At 37.3% G+C, this 19,574-nt stretch overlaps 2 protein-coding genes across 2 annotated transcripts; both read right to left on the bottom strand.

Annotated features, from left to right (window-relative positions):
* Nucleotides 1–1,807: 1,807 nt before the first annotated feature.
* Nucleotides 1,808–5,056, bottom strand: LOC131316601 (growth-regulating factor 8-like). The gene is made up of 4 exons (XM_058346024.1): nt 4,429–5,056; nt 4,113–4,283; nt 3,264–3,597; nt 1,808–2,682 (listed from the first exon to the last, which is right to left on the bottom strand). The coding sequence occupies exons 1-4, from the start codon at nt 4,715–4,717 to the stop codon at nt 1,968–1,970; spliced, it is 1,509 nt and encodes a 502-aa protein (XP_058202007.1). The 5' UTR covers nt 4,718–5,056; the 3' UTR covers nt 1,808–1,967.
* An 11,803-nt stretch (nt 5,057–16,859) lies between these two features.
* Nucleotides 16,860–18,404, bottom strand: LOC131316512 (protein BRANCHLESS TRICHOME). Its single transcript, XM_058345909.1, has one exon. The coding sequence runs from the start codon at nt 18,249–18,251 to the stop codon at nt 17,115–17,117; it is 1,137 nt and encodes a 378-aa protein (XP_058201892.1). The 5' UTR covers nt 18,252–18,404; the 3' UTR covers nt 16,860–17,114.
* Nucleotides 18,405–19,574: the final 1,170 nt, after the last annotated feature.

The raw sequence follows: 19,574 nt of genomic DNA, 5'->3' as shown, positions 1-19,574 counted from the left end.
GGGTTATTAGAGAGTGTTTTTTCAATTGTCCTTGGAGTACAGATACGATTTATGTATTATTGAGCATTAATATATCTCCAAGAGTTATTTCATCAACAACTACAAGTTTCAGAGAAGCCTAAGGAGGATTTTTAGGCAGTACAAAGTCCTTCGTGGATTCCGGAATGCAAACGGAAGGCTTGTGGATTCAAGGCAGTGGCGGTCAAAGCACTGGATGTGGTGAACGAAGATTCGGCAAGTAGAATTTAGGGCGATTGGTGAGGATTCATAATCGTTGGTAAGTTTGCTTGTAACTACACATTGTATGTAGTGTTTTTGATTCATTCCCGTAGTTTTTTCTGTTTAGGATTTTTCACGTATATCTGGTATTCTTATGTTTATTGCTTTCCAATAATTGATTGGGTTGATATATCATTTGTTGGTGATATTGAAAAAGTTCGAAAAATAGCAAATCTTTATATACCCAGACGAGCTAGGGTTTTTCAGCTGTTGCAAAACACTTGTTTTCGGCTACACCGTAAATAAGTATCTCTCTTTTGGAAGATGAGTAGTTTTTGATTTGGGTTGGCCTGGAGTTGGAGTTTCCAATGTTAGCCATTGGGTCAAGGGAAAAGAAAAAACTTTCTGCAATATGAACTCTTTTCTTCTATCAAATACTGTAGTCTCCGTCCCAGTTTGTTGCATCTGCTTCCTTTTTGACATGTCACGAAAATTGCTTATATCTCATAATTTATAATATTTTTTTTACGATTTTAAAAACTTTATTTAATAAAATTAATTGAGATCTATCAAACAAGATCCATATTAAATATATAAAACATTCTACTGTATATAATAAAATATAGATAATTTTTTGAAACGTCCAAAAAAAACAGACATAAAAAAATGGGACGGAGGCTTTGAAGTGCAATTAAGGGCAAGAAAATATATTTTTTCCTTTTCAAGTTTATTAAAGGTAATGTATTTTGAAAGAATAACTTTTCTCGTAAAACATAAAATAAGTACTCATATTTATATAAAATAAAAATCTTAACGGAACGGGACCTGACGTGACATGACACAAAGTGTATAGTAGAAACTCTTAAAGCTCCATTTCAGAAATCTTCTTAAAAAAATAAGCAGCGTACTTCACATTTTCAAACTCAAAAATAATATAAATGAAAAATAAATTTTCAATGTTTTTTACATCGTATAAAAGATATCGAGATCTTTCAAACAAGATCCATATTGCATATTTTTAAATTTCAATAAGTCCATAATTTTTGAGTTTGAAATTATCTTCTTAAAAAATAAGGATTTTTTTTTCGTTTCCGAAACGGAGCCTAAATGGTACAACTTGGGTGGCGCATTTTGTTCTTCATCACTCCCAATGTTATGTACACCAATTTTTCTTTGAAAAAGGAAAAATACTTCACGAGTTAAATGCTGCTGCTGCGTGTTGATGACCGGTCAGTGTCGTAGATGGCCACGGTCTATTTCACAGCACAGTGACGAATTTAATAGCACTACTAGCCAATTTCATAACTACCCACTCAAACCACTTGCAAGATTATACGAGGGCTACCCAATTTTATGCTTTGTTTGGAATCTAAGGAAAGAAAAACAAAACAAATTTTCCTCTTCATTGTTTGGTTCGGCGAGACAAAAAAGAAGAAAATAACTTTATGTCTTGGGAATAGTAGACTTTTCCTTCTATTTCCTCTTTCTTTCCTCCCATTTTCCCTATCTTCCAAACACAGCAGAAGGATCTTATATTATGGCTACTTGTTCTTCCATGTCCCCCTACCATGCAGACAGTCTTATGTCATATATGCACAACCAGGTAGCTAAATAATGAAAAGCAATATCCACAGCATCTCTTCAGGTAGCAAATGAACCAAATAAACCAGAAATCTAAGGGAACATTTGTTTGTGGAATTGAAGAAAGAAAAAAAAACTGGAGCTGAGCTCAACTATAGTGCTTGTCATTAGTGAAAATGCAGCAGCCCATGGCCGGCATCTTCACACGAGCTTTTGCTGCAACTGCTGGTGGTGGAGCTGTTGCTATAGCAGTGAGGAGAAGGTACGTTATATGCCTCCTTTGAAGTAGTACTAGCAATGCCGAGACACAAGGCCTCGCCCAATGGTCCCCCCGGAGGTGAACCCATCCACGAAACAGGATCAAGCCATTGCGATTTGAAACACCCACCACCCCTTTCACTTTCTGGATCCATCATCCCAAGACCCAAATGAGCATTTCGACTTTCTTCATCAATTCCATCGTTGCGGGACATTGAGAGACTGAGGCCGGATGATAACGGCAGCTTCCCCTTGGAAGAAACAGAGAACTTGTTGCTTATTCCATCCATTGCCTCCCTCTCTTCCGATGACCAAGCATCGATGAAACGCCTAGTCGTCTGAGTTTGGTCAGTATTAAAACCTCCTTGTAGACAGGCCATTTTGCGCTGCTGATGATTTTTTGATCTTTGGCCATCGTCCAAGTCAAAATACGAGTTCAAGTTCGTGTTAATTGATTGTTGTTGTTCATCATAATGTTGTTGAAAAACAGACCAATTCCTGTAATTCTCCTCATTGTACCTCTTCAATCCTTCTCTTGAGGATGATTGTATCAACTGCTGCTGCCATTGCTGGTCCAAAGTGGACCCGGGTACGGAGTCCCCTTTCATGAGCCACTCTGTGCACCTTCATGGATCACAAATGCCATAAATCAAAATCACACACACACACACTTAAAAGGAAAAAAAAAATACACCCATGAACCATTAAACAAACCAATGTGGTCCCTGTGTCATGTCATTTTCTAGGAGAAATTTTTCAGTTCCTGGTGAGTACCCGCTTGGCACATTCGGGCCATCCAATACACTTTTAGACGATTCAGATTGAAACTCTATCTCCTCTCACCCCAACACTTTCTCTCTCTTTTTTCTCTCTCTCCAAATTCGAGCCGTCCAAAAACGCAATGGACAACTCGGATGCGCCGAGCGGGCACCACGTGGTACCCACCCGGCACTGAAAATTTTTCCCATATTCTTGTAGCTAAACGACTCTCATTCAATAACAAGCTACCTCCATTTACCAAATGTGACAACAAATTTGTTGGCTTGTATGGGACCAGCAGTAAATGCACATCACGTATAAGGATAAGAACAAGGAAAGAGTAAATAACATCAGATAAGGAGTAAAGGACTATCAGATAAGAGTATTTACAGCTTGGGTTCAATAATATATGATTCAATATAGAAAACTGGTGTCCCTAAACATACCTGGGCTGGGCATATGTTGGGCCAGACACCATGGTTGGAATGTGGAAGGTGGGCTTCTGGGCAGTGGTGTTAGCAAGTGATCCGTGGGTGTTCAAGTTGTTGTTTGTGATGTTGGTTTTGGAGCTGGTGGTGGTGGTGGTGGTGTGGGAGTGGGTATTGTTGTGGGACTGGGAAGGTAATTCCACAGGCTTTCTTGAACGGGGTTTGGTTTTGTGGCAGTGCCGCTCGCAGTACTTCTGGTTTGGAGCCACGTCTCTCGTGCACCGCCACTTCTTCCCATCTGTCCTTCGACACCTCCATGGCTCTGGATCCGAGTTTCTCGAGAAACCAGACACTGGAAAGACATTACTGTAACATCATATCACACTTTTCTAACCACTAAAGCAAAAAATAATAATAATAAAATTCAAGACAAACATCAAAATAAAAAAGTCTACAAACACAAATTCAGACACTAACTTTTTCGGAAGCTGTTCGATCCATATGTATCGAACAACCGACGGAGTTGTGTCCGGAGTTTTGAGTGTTAAAGTTGAGTTGCTCAGAACAGAAACCCAATAAAGTAAAAGTGGTTAAAATTTATGGGGTTTTGGGAAAAAGTTGGAAATTTGTTAGAGCTGGTAACAAACCCTTTGAGGGGTGAGACAGGAAAATTTCCTTTGGACCAAAGAGAAGATGGGTGAGAGAGATGGGTGAAGTTAAAGAAGAAGCACACACCAATGGGTCAAAAAGCAAGAGGTAAAATAGACAACAGAAACAAGGTAATAATAGATTGAGTGTTTGAACAAAAAAAAGCCAAAAAGAAAAAAGAAAAGAAAAGAGATGAAGAGCTAATTACTAATACAGTACATTGAGGAGCAGAAGAAAGTGGAGATGGGGGTTTGGGAGTGGGAATGAGGAGCTGTGGAGGAACAGGTAAAGAAGCCATCATGTACTTGTAGATGGTGGTCTGCCTCACAAGCTCTTGCCACTGAGTCTCTGTAAAAGTAACTTTTGCAGCAGCTGCTGCCATGTCCCCTCCTGCAACCAAATACCCACCAATCCTTCAAAAATACTTAATACTGAGTACTTCAATCTCTATCCTCTAATCTTGAAATGAACAAACAGTAGATAAAAATAAGTATTTGACATTCGGAGAGAGAGAGAGAGATAGAGGGAGCTTGACCTGAGGATTTGAAAGAAGAACTAGAAGAACCGAAAACATCGTAGGAATCGGTAAAGCATGGAACCTGGTTGCAATAAATGGGACCACCAGCACCAGCACCACCACCATCAACACCAGCACCAACAACCCCCATACTCTGAGAATAATGAGGCATCATCATCCTCATACCGGTACTAGGGAACGGTTCGGTGCTTTGCGTCCTTAAACCCAACCCAACATCGCACTGTTTTGCTGCTGCTTTGGCTTTCTCCGTACCATCTGCGACAACACTCCTATTTCCGTTCCCCATCTTCACAACCACAGCAAGCAAGTACTTAATCACTGCTTTCAACTTTCAACCATTCACAAGGAAATCAGATGTTTCGAAATACAAACAAGTAGAACACACAAAGCCCAGATGATTGTTTGAGTCTACTACAGAAGGGTTTATTTTATTTGGTTTGGGGATTTTACGGTGCCGCCATTTTCAGCCAAAATTGGGGTTTGGGTATTGCTTCCTATGCTCCCAACATTCGCACCTCTTCCGGAATACAGACAAAACTCATAAAAGCTGGTCCCCTCCTTTCCTTTCTCTTTCCACACAAGCGCACACACTCTCTCTCTCTCTCTCTCCAAATGTCTTTATGGCCGGTCAAATGTTACTCCATCTTTTAGGCTTTGTTTGGAGCTTCAAAAAGGAACGAAAGAGATGAAAAAGAAGTGAGGCCATGTTTGATAAATGTTTTGATCAGATTGAATCAGTAAGGAGATAAGATTAGTAATACTAAGTGTAATTTCAAGTGAGTGTTTGATTGTGTAAAGATTAAATCATGAGATTGTGATTACCAATCACAATCTCTTGTTTGATTGGAGTAAGATGGGATAGGATTACAAATTGTATTTCCAAATATACCCATGGATGAAAACATGATCTATTGAATTGCATGGAAAAACAAACAAACGATGCATTTTTCAATCATTTTCGAACAATTTGCATTTTTTTTAATCCAATCAATTTCCAAATACTTATTTGGATAACTATCCTTACATCATAGTGAATTTATTTGGAATAAAGCAAGCATATATTTTTTATTCATGTACCATAAAAGAAGGGAAACGGAAAAAAAAAAACAGATAACATCTTATTATACTTTCAAATAAATATAATTATTTATTTGAGTTACATTACGTAGGCGACAAAAGTCTATAAGTAGCAATTTATTCTTTCAAATTTTTTTCTTCTTGACCTACTCACGCCCAAAGCAAAAGCATCAATCCTTGAAATATGAAAATTGCATGTTCCTCATGTTCCTTACTTGTGGAACAACCTAAATAAATGAGAAAAAAGAAGAGATATTTACGAAGATTAATTTTAAGTTTGCACAAAATTAAAATACATTAATTACGACTTACTTGCTTTTATTCAAAATGGCCGAAGTTCAGCCAAGCAAAATCTGTCTTAACAGATAGGTGTCGATACCCGTGCAAAATGGTATTGATACCAATCACCTTAAATCACCCCGTAGTTGTCCAAGCCACTGGGTATCGATACCCTTTTGTATAGGTATCGATACCAATGTCTTCCAGGCAAATTTTTGACAGTTTTCAATTTTTCATTTATGAAAAGTTTCCATTAGTAGTATGTTTTTGGGATATTTTGTAGAGAAAGAAGCAAATGTGTATATATAGCTCTCTCCCTCATAAATGTCTAGGATGACCATTAGTTAGCTTTAGGACTAAAGTTTCTTTCTTACTTTCTAGGTTTTTCATTTTGTGTTCTTAGTCTTTCAAGCTTTCAATCTTCAAGAACTCAAGTAAGTTTAAGTGTTGTGATGCTTTTTCATGCATTAAAATTGTAGCTACTTGTTAGATCTTCTATAAAATCAAGTTTATTTTCGTTTCCTACGGTTAAATATCATGTCTCGTTTTTCTATTATGTTTTGTTCTTTAAGTATGATTGAGTAGTCTTTTGGCTAAGCCTTGGGCTAATCTATCCCAATGATTTAGGTTGTTATTTGTTCTCGAACCTTGGGCTTAAAGCATGATTTTTCATAATTGGATTAACCTAGCCATTTTTTGTCTAAGTTAGGGGTGTTAACTTCTTAACATGTCGTTTAGTTAAACGTTCTAGGCACGCGGTATACCTAGAGCTCATGGCCTCCTACGTGTTTGATTCATTAGTAAAACAAGTTGATTTAATTCTGATAAATCACATCTTTTGATAAATGTAATCTTCAAAGCTAAATCTTTCGAGTGTGAGCGCGCGGTCGTGACTCTCACTTGAGTTATATTCGAGAATTGATAATGGCCTTAGTCACGGGATGGATGATCCTTAGACTTGCCTCTTTTAGTTCATTGAACTCATTTTTAGTCTTTTCGCCTTAGTATTTTCATTTTCAAGGCAAAATCGATAGTTGGCCGAATAAACGCCACAATCCTTACATAAAACCTACAATTCGAACAAGCTATTACTGATTCGCTGTGGTACGATCTCGGACTTACCGGTTTATTATGCTCTCAATGATTTAGCCCTACGCGTGGGGTTTTCAACCTTATTTGAAAGCAAGATTATTGGCTAAGCAACGGGTTTGACACCTTCAAGCAATTCAACAAGATCCCAAACATCATTATCACTCATTGACGTTAACTCATCTAATATGACATTCATCCATTTTAGGGAGTTAACACTTTGTTTGGCTTGACTGAAAGATGTGGGGTCATCTTCCAATTCCTATATCAAACTCATGTTCTTTGAGATAAACGATATAATCACTTGAAATCGCTGATCTCTTCTCCTATTGGATCTCCTTGGCACCTCCAATTGAGTTTGTTGGGGCTTTTCCGTATTAGTAGGAGACAACTCAGGAAGAGTTTAGTGGTTTGCACCCGCATCCTATACTAAGACAGGTGTGACCACATCGTCAGTCTCAACATGAATCATAGGAATCTCAATATGTTCCTCCTCAAATTCAAAATTCTTGGGTTGTGCACTCCTACTACTTTCAACATTCTCAATAAATTTGGCATTATTCGTCTCAATTATGGTATTTATGGAAGGACAATAAAACTTGAAATCCCCTTGACCTTTCTAAGTATCCAATAAAATAACAACTAGCAGTTCTTGAGTCCAATTTTCTTCCGTTAGGCCTATAAGGCCTAGCCTCAGTTGGACAACCCCAGACATGGAAATGCCTAAGAGTAAGTTTCTTTCCAGTCCACAATTTGTACAGAGTTTTAACTACTGCTTTACTGGACACTCAATTAAGGATAAAAACTGCAGTATTTGAGGCTTCTCCCTACAGGGAATCTAGTAAAGAAGAATTAGACGTTATACTTCTAACCATATCCTTAAGTGTTCGATTTCCTCTCTTAGATACACCATTTTGATGTGGTGTCCCTAGCATGGTATATTGAGGTACGATTCCACATTCTTCCAAGTATCTTGCAAAAGGCCATGAACGTTGTTCACCTGATCCATCGTATCTATCGTAGTATTCACCACCACGATCAGATCTAACGCCCTTAATTTTCTTATTAAGTTGATTTTCAACTTCTGCTTTATAGGCCTTAAATACGTCTAATGCCTGTGATTTTTCATGTATCAATTATAGATACCCATAATGAGAATAGTCATCTATAAAAGTGAAAAAATATCGTTGACCATTCCAAGAAGCCGTATGGAATGGACCACAGATATCGGTATGTATCACTTCTAAAACATCTAAACTCCTTTTGGCACCAAATTTCCTTATGTTTGTTTGCTTCCCCTTTATACAATCAACATAGATTTTAAAATTTGAAAAATCAAAGGGATCAAGAATTCCACTTGACACAAGCCTTTCAATTCTCTCTCTCGAGATATGTCCCAAACGCTTGTGCCACAATACAAAGGAGTTCTCATTAAGTAATTTTAGCTTCGTACGATATTTGTCAACATGCAAAGTTTCATTTAACTTTAAGTGAGAGGCATCTAAGTCTAACTTGTGTAGACTATCAACTAGAGATCCAATACCAATAATATTTGAATTTTGGAAAAGACTGAAACCTCTGTTTCCAAATGAACAAGTATAACCGAATTTGTCCAAACAGGAAACAGAAATCAAATTCCGTTTAAATGATGACACATAAACAGTCTCATCCAAATCCAAATAAAAAAAAGATTATAATTTAAGTCTATAGACTCCAATTGCCTCAACACGAACTTTATTGCCGTCTCTCATATAAATGAACCTTTCGGCATCATTGAGTGTTTGACTCTTTGACTTGCATAGGCACACTTATGTGGATAGTTGCACCCGTATCTATTCACCAAGTGTTGGGTGGTACTTCAGCTAAATTAAATTCACAGCAAACAAAACTGAATTGATTACCTTTCTTTGTGAGCCACTTGTGATGTAAAGACCTATAAATTATTTTATTTTTTCTTTAATCGTAATATGTGGAAGATTTTATTTTGGTATGGCGATGATGTTTGAAGGTGTTGGTAGCAAGTGGGGTTCGATTTGATGACCGTTGGTAAAATTTCATTTTTCTCTAATCAATACCGGTACTGCATTTTGCCCAGTACCAGTACCCGTTGTCCAGAAGTTGGGTTGTTTTGGCACTTTGGGGTTCCAGTATCGGTACTGGGAATCGCCCAGTACCGGTACCTGCTGTCGATTTTCTGAAATTTCAATACACATTTCAGACTTCTATAAATATCCCCCTTTTTCCATTTTTCACACCAAAACCCACGAAATAACTCTAGAAACACCCCCTCTCACCTACCTCACTACAATCTCACTCAAATCCTTTGATTTCTACCTCAAATCTTCAAGATCCAAGAGATTCCTACCTCAAATTCACTTGATTCTTGCATTTGGTGAATAAGGGGTAAGTTTTGTATTTTTGTTTTCATTCTTTGGCTCTCAATCACGCTTTTCTCTCTCTCCTCTCAATCACTTATTGATCTATACTTGTTTATCTTGTTTTTGGGTTATATCAATTCTAGATCTTGTAGCAAAACTTGGGCGGAGCTTGTTTTTGGTGGATTCAAGCTTTTAGCTCTTGGTAGACTTAGGGTTTTGCTCAAAACCCACTTTGATAGAGATTTCTCTCTTTCTTTATATGTTATGTGGTAATTACGTGTGATATTAGTGATTGATTATTATACATGGTTCAGGTGGAACACCTAATGGCTTGAGGATTGTATATCTTTATGAAAGTTGTATTGTTGCCTTGATTGTTATAACCCATGAGGTATTTTGTGGCGTGTTTGTTTATGTTGGAATGTGTGGAGTTTCCCGTAACGCAAGGGGTGGAAATACGGAATCGCAAGGGGTGGAGTTTACTGTAACGCAAGGAGTGGAAATGTAGAATCGCAAGGGGTGAAAATTTGGTGGAAGGAGTGTGTATGCATATGCGTGTGAGAGTGTTTTAATACTAATAAATGGTGTTAGTACGTGTAGTTATTGGATTTATCATTGTGTGCTTATTCCTTGTACTCTAATGATTTAGAATCATTAATAGTTCACTTCTTGCAACAAGGACTTGCCATTTAGCTTGATTCACTGTGTCCATGTTTGTCATCTCATTACATATAGATTTCGTAGAGATTTTCCTATTGGGTTAGTATAACTCAACCCAATCTTTCTTTTCAAGTTCAAATACTGGACAATAACTTACTTGTATCGTGTGCCTGGAAGTGAAATACTTTTTGGAAGCTAACTATACTTGGTTACTTAATCATCTTTGTAACTAATTTTCTTTTGATAAAGAAGGGTTTGTAACTATTCATTCATGAATTTTCTTTTGACTAAACCGTTGTAAGTTATCAACTTGTTCGTATTCGTACTTAAGTCTATTTTGGGGCCAGTTGCCAATATTGTAAAATTCTTAACTTGGGGACTTTTTTGTAAATTAAACAGGTGGGAATTCTTTTAGGTATTATTTATCTTATGCAATGATCTTTTATCGAAAAGGTTGATTATTTATGTTAAAAATCGAGGGCGGAACATGTGATATTTGGGACAATTCTTCTTTACATGACCAACAGTCCTTTTGCAAAAGAAACAGGGAACACCTTTATGCTGAATCTGTTGCACAGTTGTTTGTGAAGTCCCAGTATCTGCCGTTCCCTTAACCTTAGGGTTTATGTTTCTTTTCTTAGTGCCCAAATAACCATGAGAATGAATTGTAACATGCTCTTTCCATTTTTTAAAATTGAAACCCATAAGAACTGGAATGTTGTTCAAATTGGCAGATATAGAAGATGCATTCACTATAACATCATAAAAGAAAAGCTCACAATTTACAAATATCTAGCTACTTTAGTGCAATGATAAACATAAGAAAACTTGATTATAATTATCACGCAAAACTTGGTCTAATTGTAGGGGCAAACAATTAAACAAATAAAATAAAATTTGATATTTGTGTCTTCAATGGTGGGCCCTTTTGAGAAACCTAACGCATCATCATAACCAAGTCTTTGGACAATAATTACAACATGCAAGTGGTCTTCTCACCAATAAGGCTAATTAACATGAACAATATAAAATAGGCCTGACCAATCAAAAGCCTTCCTTTGGGTTGACTATTAAATGCATATGCAAATTCTAGAACTATATTATTCAAAAAATCAACTACCTTATACCGTTTAAAATCCGGTAAGATAATAACCTTCCTTTAGGCTGATCACTATCCGCATGGATCTAAATGTAACTTTATGCATCTCAAAAACTTTTACCTTCAAACCCAAAAAAATCACCATGAGAGACCACTTAGGCGATCGGTACCACGTTGATTTTTCCCAAGCATCCAGTATGAATTGAATTTATGCCCCAATTAATTCTTTATTCAAACAAGCAAATACCAAAAAAACCATTAACCCATCACAGTAACGAAACTGAGCCGCATGACCAAGAGACAAAATTGATTCTCGGCTCTTGCATCACGTTGCAAGCAATTAGGATTTTATCTGTTTTGTTTTGTTTTTTATTAAAACAAAAACAATCTAGATTCTTGAATCTCACATGCCCATAAAAATCAAACAGCATCCATTGATTGCAATTACGAACATGTAGAAATCTAGCATATAAAACTATTAAATAAATCACCTACTCAGAATTGCAACTTTACGAAATAGTTGTGAAATCGTATCTTCTATGTATTAACATGTAGAGACTTTTAAATTTCTAATTAACGAGAATGATTTATAAATGCCAAATTGGGAAAATATGAGTAATGTGGTGATTGTTTGGATTGGGATTTAAAGTGATAGAATGAAAACTAGAGGGAGTAAATGTGTGGTTTGTTTTGTGGTGGTGGTGGTGGTGTGTGTGTGTGTGTGTGTGTGTAGGAGATAGAAGTATCTCTTTGTATCTTTCTCTCTCTACCATCTCTTTCTCTCTCTTGCTCTTTCACTCAAAACTCCACCAAAAACCTCAAGAATCCATCTTCATTTCACCTCTAGAACGCAACCCCGGGCTCGTATCGCGTTGGGTGGAACTCAGAGAGAAGATCTCAGTTGATTTCAAGAAGCTTGGAGCTAGGGCTTATTCGAATCTCTTGGGTTTCGCTTTTTGGCTCAAGGTAGGGACTTCTTCTCCTTCTCTATGTGTCAATATGTTGATTTGGGTGTGGAAATTGAGTTTGGATCATCCTCCTTCGTGTCCTTGAAGTCTGTCAAAAAAAGTCTGTCAAAAAAAGTCTGTCAAAAATATGTAGGAATCGTCCAAAATCGCCTGGGGATCGATCTCCATGCAAGGGGGGATTGATCCCTCACAAATCTGGAATTTTGCCCTTTGGGGATTGATCCCAATTGGAGGAGGGATTGATCCCTCCCCTCTTTGGACAACTTTGTGCTGTTTTGAGTTCTCTCAATCGTATTGAACCCCGATCACTTTTAATCCCTTTTGGACACCTCCTAACCTATTTCAAGCATGCTTACTTGAATTCCTTGGGTTAATCTAAGTTATCCTTATTACGTTGGTCTTCCGTTAGTAAGGAAAGAATAGGAATTTTACTTGATTAAAGCTATGTCAAAATGCGTCTTATAGATTGGTTGATTACTTGGGAATGATTGTGGCATGGTTGTAATATTGTTGGCATAACGTATGATGACACGTATGAAAAGGTGAACAAGGGAAAGTCGTAGTATGCGTATTGGTTAATTTGGTAAGTGTGTGAGTTGGTGATTGGAGTAGGGAGTCCAATAATGCAAGGGGTTGTAATACAAAGACTCAAATGGGTCTCGTAATGCAAGAGGTGGTAATACGGTGATCCAAGTTGTTCGGGTTTACTGTAACGCAAAGGGTGGTAACACGATAACTCTTGAGGTGTTATTCTGTAGCGCAAGGGGTGGAAATACAGTCGAAGGAGACTTGTGATAAGAGCGTTGTGTCATGGATGTCGGAGTTACTTGTTGTCTTATGAACTATATGCTTAGTTGAGATTGTGGCATATCATTGATTGAAACGTAAGGAATGTTGACATGCTTGTTGCGTAGTGAACATCTTATCAACTTGTCATCTTGGACATTACATGACTTTGTAGAACGTACCATCCATGCTATCATAAAAAGAGTTATGAGTTGGTTGTGTTTCCATCGAATGAACCATATTCTCCATGCATTTTGTTCTGTTGCACTTGTCTTCATATTAGCATAGAGAATTGGTAGAAATTTTTTCTACTGGGCTAGTGTAACTCAACCCTTTATTATTTTTAGGTTCGATGCTGAGAAATAGTTGCATGCATTATGTGCTTGGATGAGGAAGAACATCTTTTGGAAGCTAACTTGGATAGTGATTTGCCATCTTTGTAATAACTTGATTTGACAGAGATGTATTTGTAACTATTCTTTCCAAACCACTTTTGAATGAAGTATCTGTAATCAATAAACTTATTCGTACTTGTACTGAAGTATTTTGGGGCTAGAGTGCCATTGATGTAATTTCTCTAAAATTGGGAACTCGGCTTGTAAGTTAAACAGGTGAGAATTCTCTTTTGGGTACTCTCTCTCTCTCTCTCTCTCTCTCTCTCTCTCTAATATATATATATATATATATATATATATATATATATATATTGTGATGATCTGATTCTTATATTGAAATTGATTATTTTTTTATGTTGAAAATCAAGAGCGTGACATAACATATCGTCAATGCCTGTATTAACTTGTTAATTGAACCGAAGAGAAAACTTCATATTTTCCTCAATAATCTGACAAGAGGCTCTGATACCACTTGTAGGATTTCGTAAGAAACCCTAAACCCCATGAACTCATGTCAAACCATTGAAGAAAATAATACCGGATGCGTACATGTCGTCATGAAGGATGAAAACCTTATTGTGTGGTTATTCGTCTTCCGCCTCCAAAACCCTTCTCTTGATCTTGACCTTAGTCTCACAAACGATGGGATGGTGTGAGAAAAGATGCTAGGGTTGGAGTGGGGACCTTGACCACCTATTTATAAGTCCTGGTTCTATCATAACCCATCAAAATAGATTGAACCATATTGGACCTTTTAATTGGTCTCTACGTATACCACCTAATACACGTGATATGACCCAAATACGTGTTAATAGAGTCGTGTCTATTACCTGATCACATTAAACGATCACAACTTAATGGGTAATACTGACATCACTCAAGTCTTATTCGACAACATACAATGTTTAATTTTTATGATCTATGTGGGCCCACCAATAGAAAATTGCTAACATGCACCCCTAGGAGCCTCCCAAATAATATTTAACAAAAGAGATTAAATTATTTACACTGCCAGTGTAAACATTTGTTTTCTCTAAATCAATTATATTGTGTTACGTCGCAATGTTCTTTGGGACTACTGTTTTGATTGTGTGACGCATTGTAATTAATTTGAAGAAAACAAATGTTTACACAGCCGATATATATAATTTATTCTCCATACAGAAAGGCAAAAGCAAGATGTGAACGCCCCCGACAAATAGCCATACTTGCACACCCATAGAGGAGGATAAGCTCAAAGGGTGAGAGACCATGTACTCCAATTGATTTTGAAGTTGGGGTGCGGCCGTGGGGGTACCACCATTAGGAAGGGTAGGGTCCTTTACTTTCAAGCTACACTCCACTGTGTTGTCCCCACCTACGTATATATACCTTAGTTTGCAAATCTCACCCGTAAAAGTAAGGCTACTTTTGTGGACATACACACTAAAAAACAATTGGAAGATGGCCAGGCTGTACGCTAACTCGTTACTGACTCAGTCAAGAATCAAGATGTCATTATAAGCAGGAATAATGTGGTTTTCCATATGCATGTTCTTGTGTTAAAACTATTGTGATTTTGATTACATGCATTGATTTACTACCTGTTAAATTACTAGTAATAGCTTAATGTTTGTAGGTCTAAAGTTGGATGACAATTAATGATACTCTAGCTAGCTAGCTAAGAAGAATCATTTTAATTAATAAGAAGATTTCTTTATCATTAATTTGGCTCCAACTCCAACTGATCGCTTTACTTAGCTTACAATATTATGCCTCACTGACAGCCAAGCGTTATTAGATTATATGTACTAATAAACCTTTTTATGATCATAGTATCGTGATAATGATGGCTGGTCTCTTTAAAATTCCCAAATTCGAGTCAATTTACTCCAAGACAAAATATCAAGTATCGGCATTCCAGATGATACAACAATAAAAACAGAGCACACATCTGCTTAATTCACTATGGGGGAAAGCTATTATGCAATGCAGTTTAGAAGATTCAAAACCAGCTACGTCGATGAACTTGAGTAGTAGCTTGCTGGTTCCTCACGTACCGTGTGCTTGGCTGATCATCACTAGTTGCATGCCACCGCATCGCCTTGTTGTAGATCTAACTACGATTGACCCGTAGGAGTTTATCACCGTCACGAGTTCGTTTAACGAGTACTGAACCTCGAAGACCATTGAATTTCACTAAAAATCCAAAAAATAAGAATAGCGGCGATCCCGAATTGCTTTCTTTTTGGTAAATAATCTAATCCATGTCTTTTGTCCTACCTTTGGTGTGTGTTTCTTGCCTACCAATATCTTTAGCTGCAAGGAAGAGCTGTGAATAGTTATTTACGGAGCCAATCGCAATCGTTTAAAAGTGTTCTGGATAGTTTGGATGCAAATAAAAAAATTTTAGGAGAAAAATTTAACTTATTTTTTGGAGAAAAATTTAACTTATTTTTGAAAAAGTTTTATTTAAATTAAAACCAACTAAAACCAAAACGAATGACCGAAATCGCACATAATGACAGTTTTTACAACTCCACTGTAAATAAGTTTCTCTCCGCTTATAAAATGTTTGTGATTTTGGTAACTTCAAGACAGCACCACCGCCTACTGTCGCCTTTCTGCACGCAATTAACTCTCCGGTCTTCTTTCCAAGAGACTGACACTTTAACATAGCCTTGTGTTGTCAATAGGAGAAATTATTCGGTGCCTGGTTCGTATATCTCTTGTGACATCCGTTGGGCACATTCAAGCCGTTCAATACACTTTTGAACAGTTTGGATTGAAACGTTCTCTCTTTTTTCATTCTAACATTTTCTCTTTTCAAATTCAAGCCGTTCAAAAATACAATGAACGATTCAGATGGACCGAACAGGCACCATGTGATAATCACTCGCACTGAAAATTTTCAGTCAGTAGACTAACTACTGCTGTGTTTGACAAATTCAATTGAAATTCATTTTTCTCATACTTTTTAGTTATCTGGGGATTAGGGGTGTAAATGAATTGAGCCGTTCGTGAACTGTTCGTAGCTCAACTCGGTAAAGACTCGTTTTAGTTTGATTCGTCTACTAAATGAACCAAACCTGAACCTCAATTTTAGGCTCGTTTCATAAATGAGCCGAACATGAACGCAGCAGTATTCGGCTCGATTAAGCTCGCAAACCTGGAGTATATGTGTATCATGGGGATTTTATATAATTATACAATAAAAATTTTAAAACTTGTACAAGTCTAAACGTTTACAATTACCAAAATCTTACTTATGTATATGTTTTTATCATTTTATATGTATATGAACATATTTATGTACAAAATGAAAAATTTATTTGCAGTTTTATACCTGTATGAGAGCATAAAATATATGATATTATTGGATCGTTAAGGCTCGTGAATAAGCTCCAGTTCGACCCAAACCTAGGCAAGCTCAGTTCTAGTTTGGCTAATTATAATTTTTATTGAGCTCGGCTCGAGCTTGAGTTCGCTAAAAAATTTAATGAACGAATCTGAACATTCTAATATTCGGCTCGATTCGGCTCGTTTACAACCGTATCGGGGACGAGCAAAACTCACCTCGCAAAGCAAACCGTGCATAGTATATGAAAGTCAAGCATGTGCAGGTGACTCATGAGTCATGATCTCCACAAACCCGAACCAGATCTATACACTTTAATCTATTATAGTACTACTCCTTAATGCTACTACAAATCTTCAATTCACATCCAAAACCTCACTTTTCTGATTTCATACACCAAAATATTACAAAAAAAACAAATCATAATATCAATATATTACAAACATAATTAACGAATACAAACTAAAAAAAACATATATTTACTTGAGTCTCCCAAAACAAATTCATAAGGGTGCTGGGAATTCTCCCGTTTGCAGAACTTGCTCAACACAACAAGAAATTAGCAAAAGCAAGGATCAAATCTGACCAAGGACAAATAAAAGAGAGATAATCTTACTAACTCATAATGAGACCATTGGATCGAGTTGGGTTCTTCTGTTTCAGCAGTATCCTTAGCTGAGCCCTTTGACACTCCATTTTCGAACCCAAATGCCTACTTCTCGACCCAATGGCTCTCACCACTTTCGGAAATTCGACGAACCCTTTTATCCCTCTCTTGATATGCGGATTTTCGGCTTCCGGCGACTGTCTTCGCTGAATGGGCAAAGAATTAGCAATTCCACTGCCACCGTTATCAACACTAAAAGTTGACTTCTCACCGGAACCACATCTAACTAGTTTAACAGAAAAGATATCAGCAGCATTAGTAGTTGCCGAAACTGGCTTCACATTATTTACTAACACTTGATTACTTGGTTCCGTTCGCATCTGTTTAGTTTCCTCCAATTCTGAAATCTTGTCTTCCAGCAGAATCTTCGCCTCGGCGAGCTTCATTTGGACTCGCTCCTCCCTGAACACCTCGGCCATTCGCAGCATCTTTCTCTCCTCCTCCATCTCTTTCCTCATTCGATTAATCTCCGCCTTAGCAGCCGATATCTCCCTCGCAAGTTCTCCACACACTCTCTCCAATGCCTCTCTCCCTTTCCTCTCCTCAGACAGCTCTCTGTTCAGCTTCTTGTTCACTGACTCCATCTTCTTTCGGGCCTTCCGCTCGTATTCGACCTCGGCCTTCAATTCGGTTATCTGGGCTTTCGCGGTTTCGAGCTCTGATTCCATTACAGGCCTGATGAAGGTCAGATCCCAGAAAGATGCAGAGATTTTACGAGTGGAAATTGGGAGGTGGAGATGGTGAAGTTGTTTATGATTCTGTTGTTGTTGTATTTGTTGATGATGGGGAATTGGTTGATTGGGATAATAAAATGGGTTCTCGTACAATTTCCAGGTAATTGGGTAAGTGGAAGTGGTGATGGGTTGTTGATCGGAAATGGAATGGTTTGTGGGTTTTTCTGGGTTTCTTGAGATCATCATCATCGCCATCATCATCTTGTCCTCCATTTTGGACTTTCGATCTTTCTTTGTTACACGGACTCCTTTTTCTCTGGCCCTGCCTTTATGTGCTAGGGAAGAAGGTTTTTTCCCCTTTCTTCCTTTTGCTTTTTCTGGTAGTGTTTGTCTAATGGAAGGTAGGGCCATTCAATGAGCTGCTTTGAAGTTGTGGATTGTCAAAAGGGGAAAGGTGCAATCACATGCACCTCTCTGTAATTAATAGTGCTAGTGGAATTTGTGGAGCTAGGTACCCTCTCGTCCAAGTCGTCCTTTCATCCTTTTCTCTCCCTCTCATCTTCTTTCTTTCCACGAATCAAGATTTTCCCCCGATTTCTATTTGACCTTCTGAATCGTTTATTTTGTAATAACCAATGGATTTTATGATTTATGCAAAAATTCAGATGGATGGGATGCGATACCCATTTGAACAAAGTATATTTGTTACAGTAACGATCAGAGCTGGTCCTGAGTTAAAGCAAGCATTACGGTCACTTTAGGCCCCGCTAAAAGTGCAAATTTTAAGAGCCCATCATATTTTAGTATCCCTATTTATCTTTTGTAATACAAAAAACATTGTACATCGTATAAACGGCCCAATTTCAAACTCAAAAGAAAATTTGTGCTCAAATATTTGAAATGAATGGAAAATTGTTTTCTAAATACATGGATTGCTTATAGAGTACTATTGACTACTCCCGTTATAGTTGCCACCGGAGAACGAAGCTTTTCAAAGTTGAAATTTACTAAGTCTTACCTTCGCTAACTACGTCACAAGAAATGATGAATGGACTCTCCATTATATCTATCGAACATGAGATGGTGGATAAGATTGATTGTTCGGACATAATTAGCACTTTTGCTGTTAAAACTGCAAGAAGATTGTTACTTATTTAGATGATGCTTTTAAAATTTTGTAATGGTCTTTCTTTTTTAAACGATTAGTAATATATAAGTGATGTTGAAATCTTGAAATGTTTGGTTATTGTTTTAGGGTTATTCTTATTGATAGTATTTGTTCTTGGAAGGGTTATTTACCTACTTACATTTTGTTGATTAAGATTTCGAAAAAGGACCTTCTTTTAATTTTCGCTTTAAGCCTCGATAAAGTTAGGGCCGGCTCTAGTGACAATGAGATTTTAGATGTCCATTGCTTTTCTATGATGTGACATTCGACAAGCTCTTTATTGATGTTTGATCAACTTGAATTTTCTGAATAATATATACACCAAAGTCCATGAAATGAACAGATTTTAGATTGTCAAATAAAACCATACTAGTAAATTTTCATTTTTAGTCATATGACAAACAACATGAAGAAAAGTCACATAGACAGAGCATCTTGACTCATCTCTCTGTCACCCCGTCCCTTCCTAAACCGGTTACAGTCCAACGTCGACAAAATGACAAACACAGTACTCCATAATGCTAATAGTAGTTTAGGAATACAATCAACACTCCTAATCAGAAAGA

The sequence above is a fragment of the Rhododendron vialii genome, chromosome 2a, assembly GCF_030253575.1.
Source record: "Rhododendron vialii isolate Sample 1 chromosome 2a, ASM3025357v1".
In the NCBI taxonomy this organism is placed as follows: Eukaryota; Viridiplantae; Streptophyta; class Magnoliopsida; order Ericales; family Ericaceae; genus Rhododendron; species Rhododendron vialii.
This window is presented reverse-complemented; position numbering and strand designations above follow the sequence as displayed.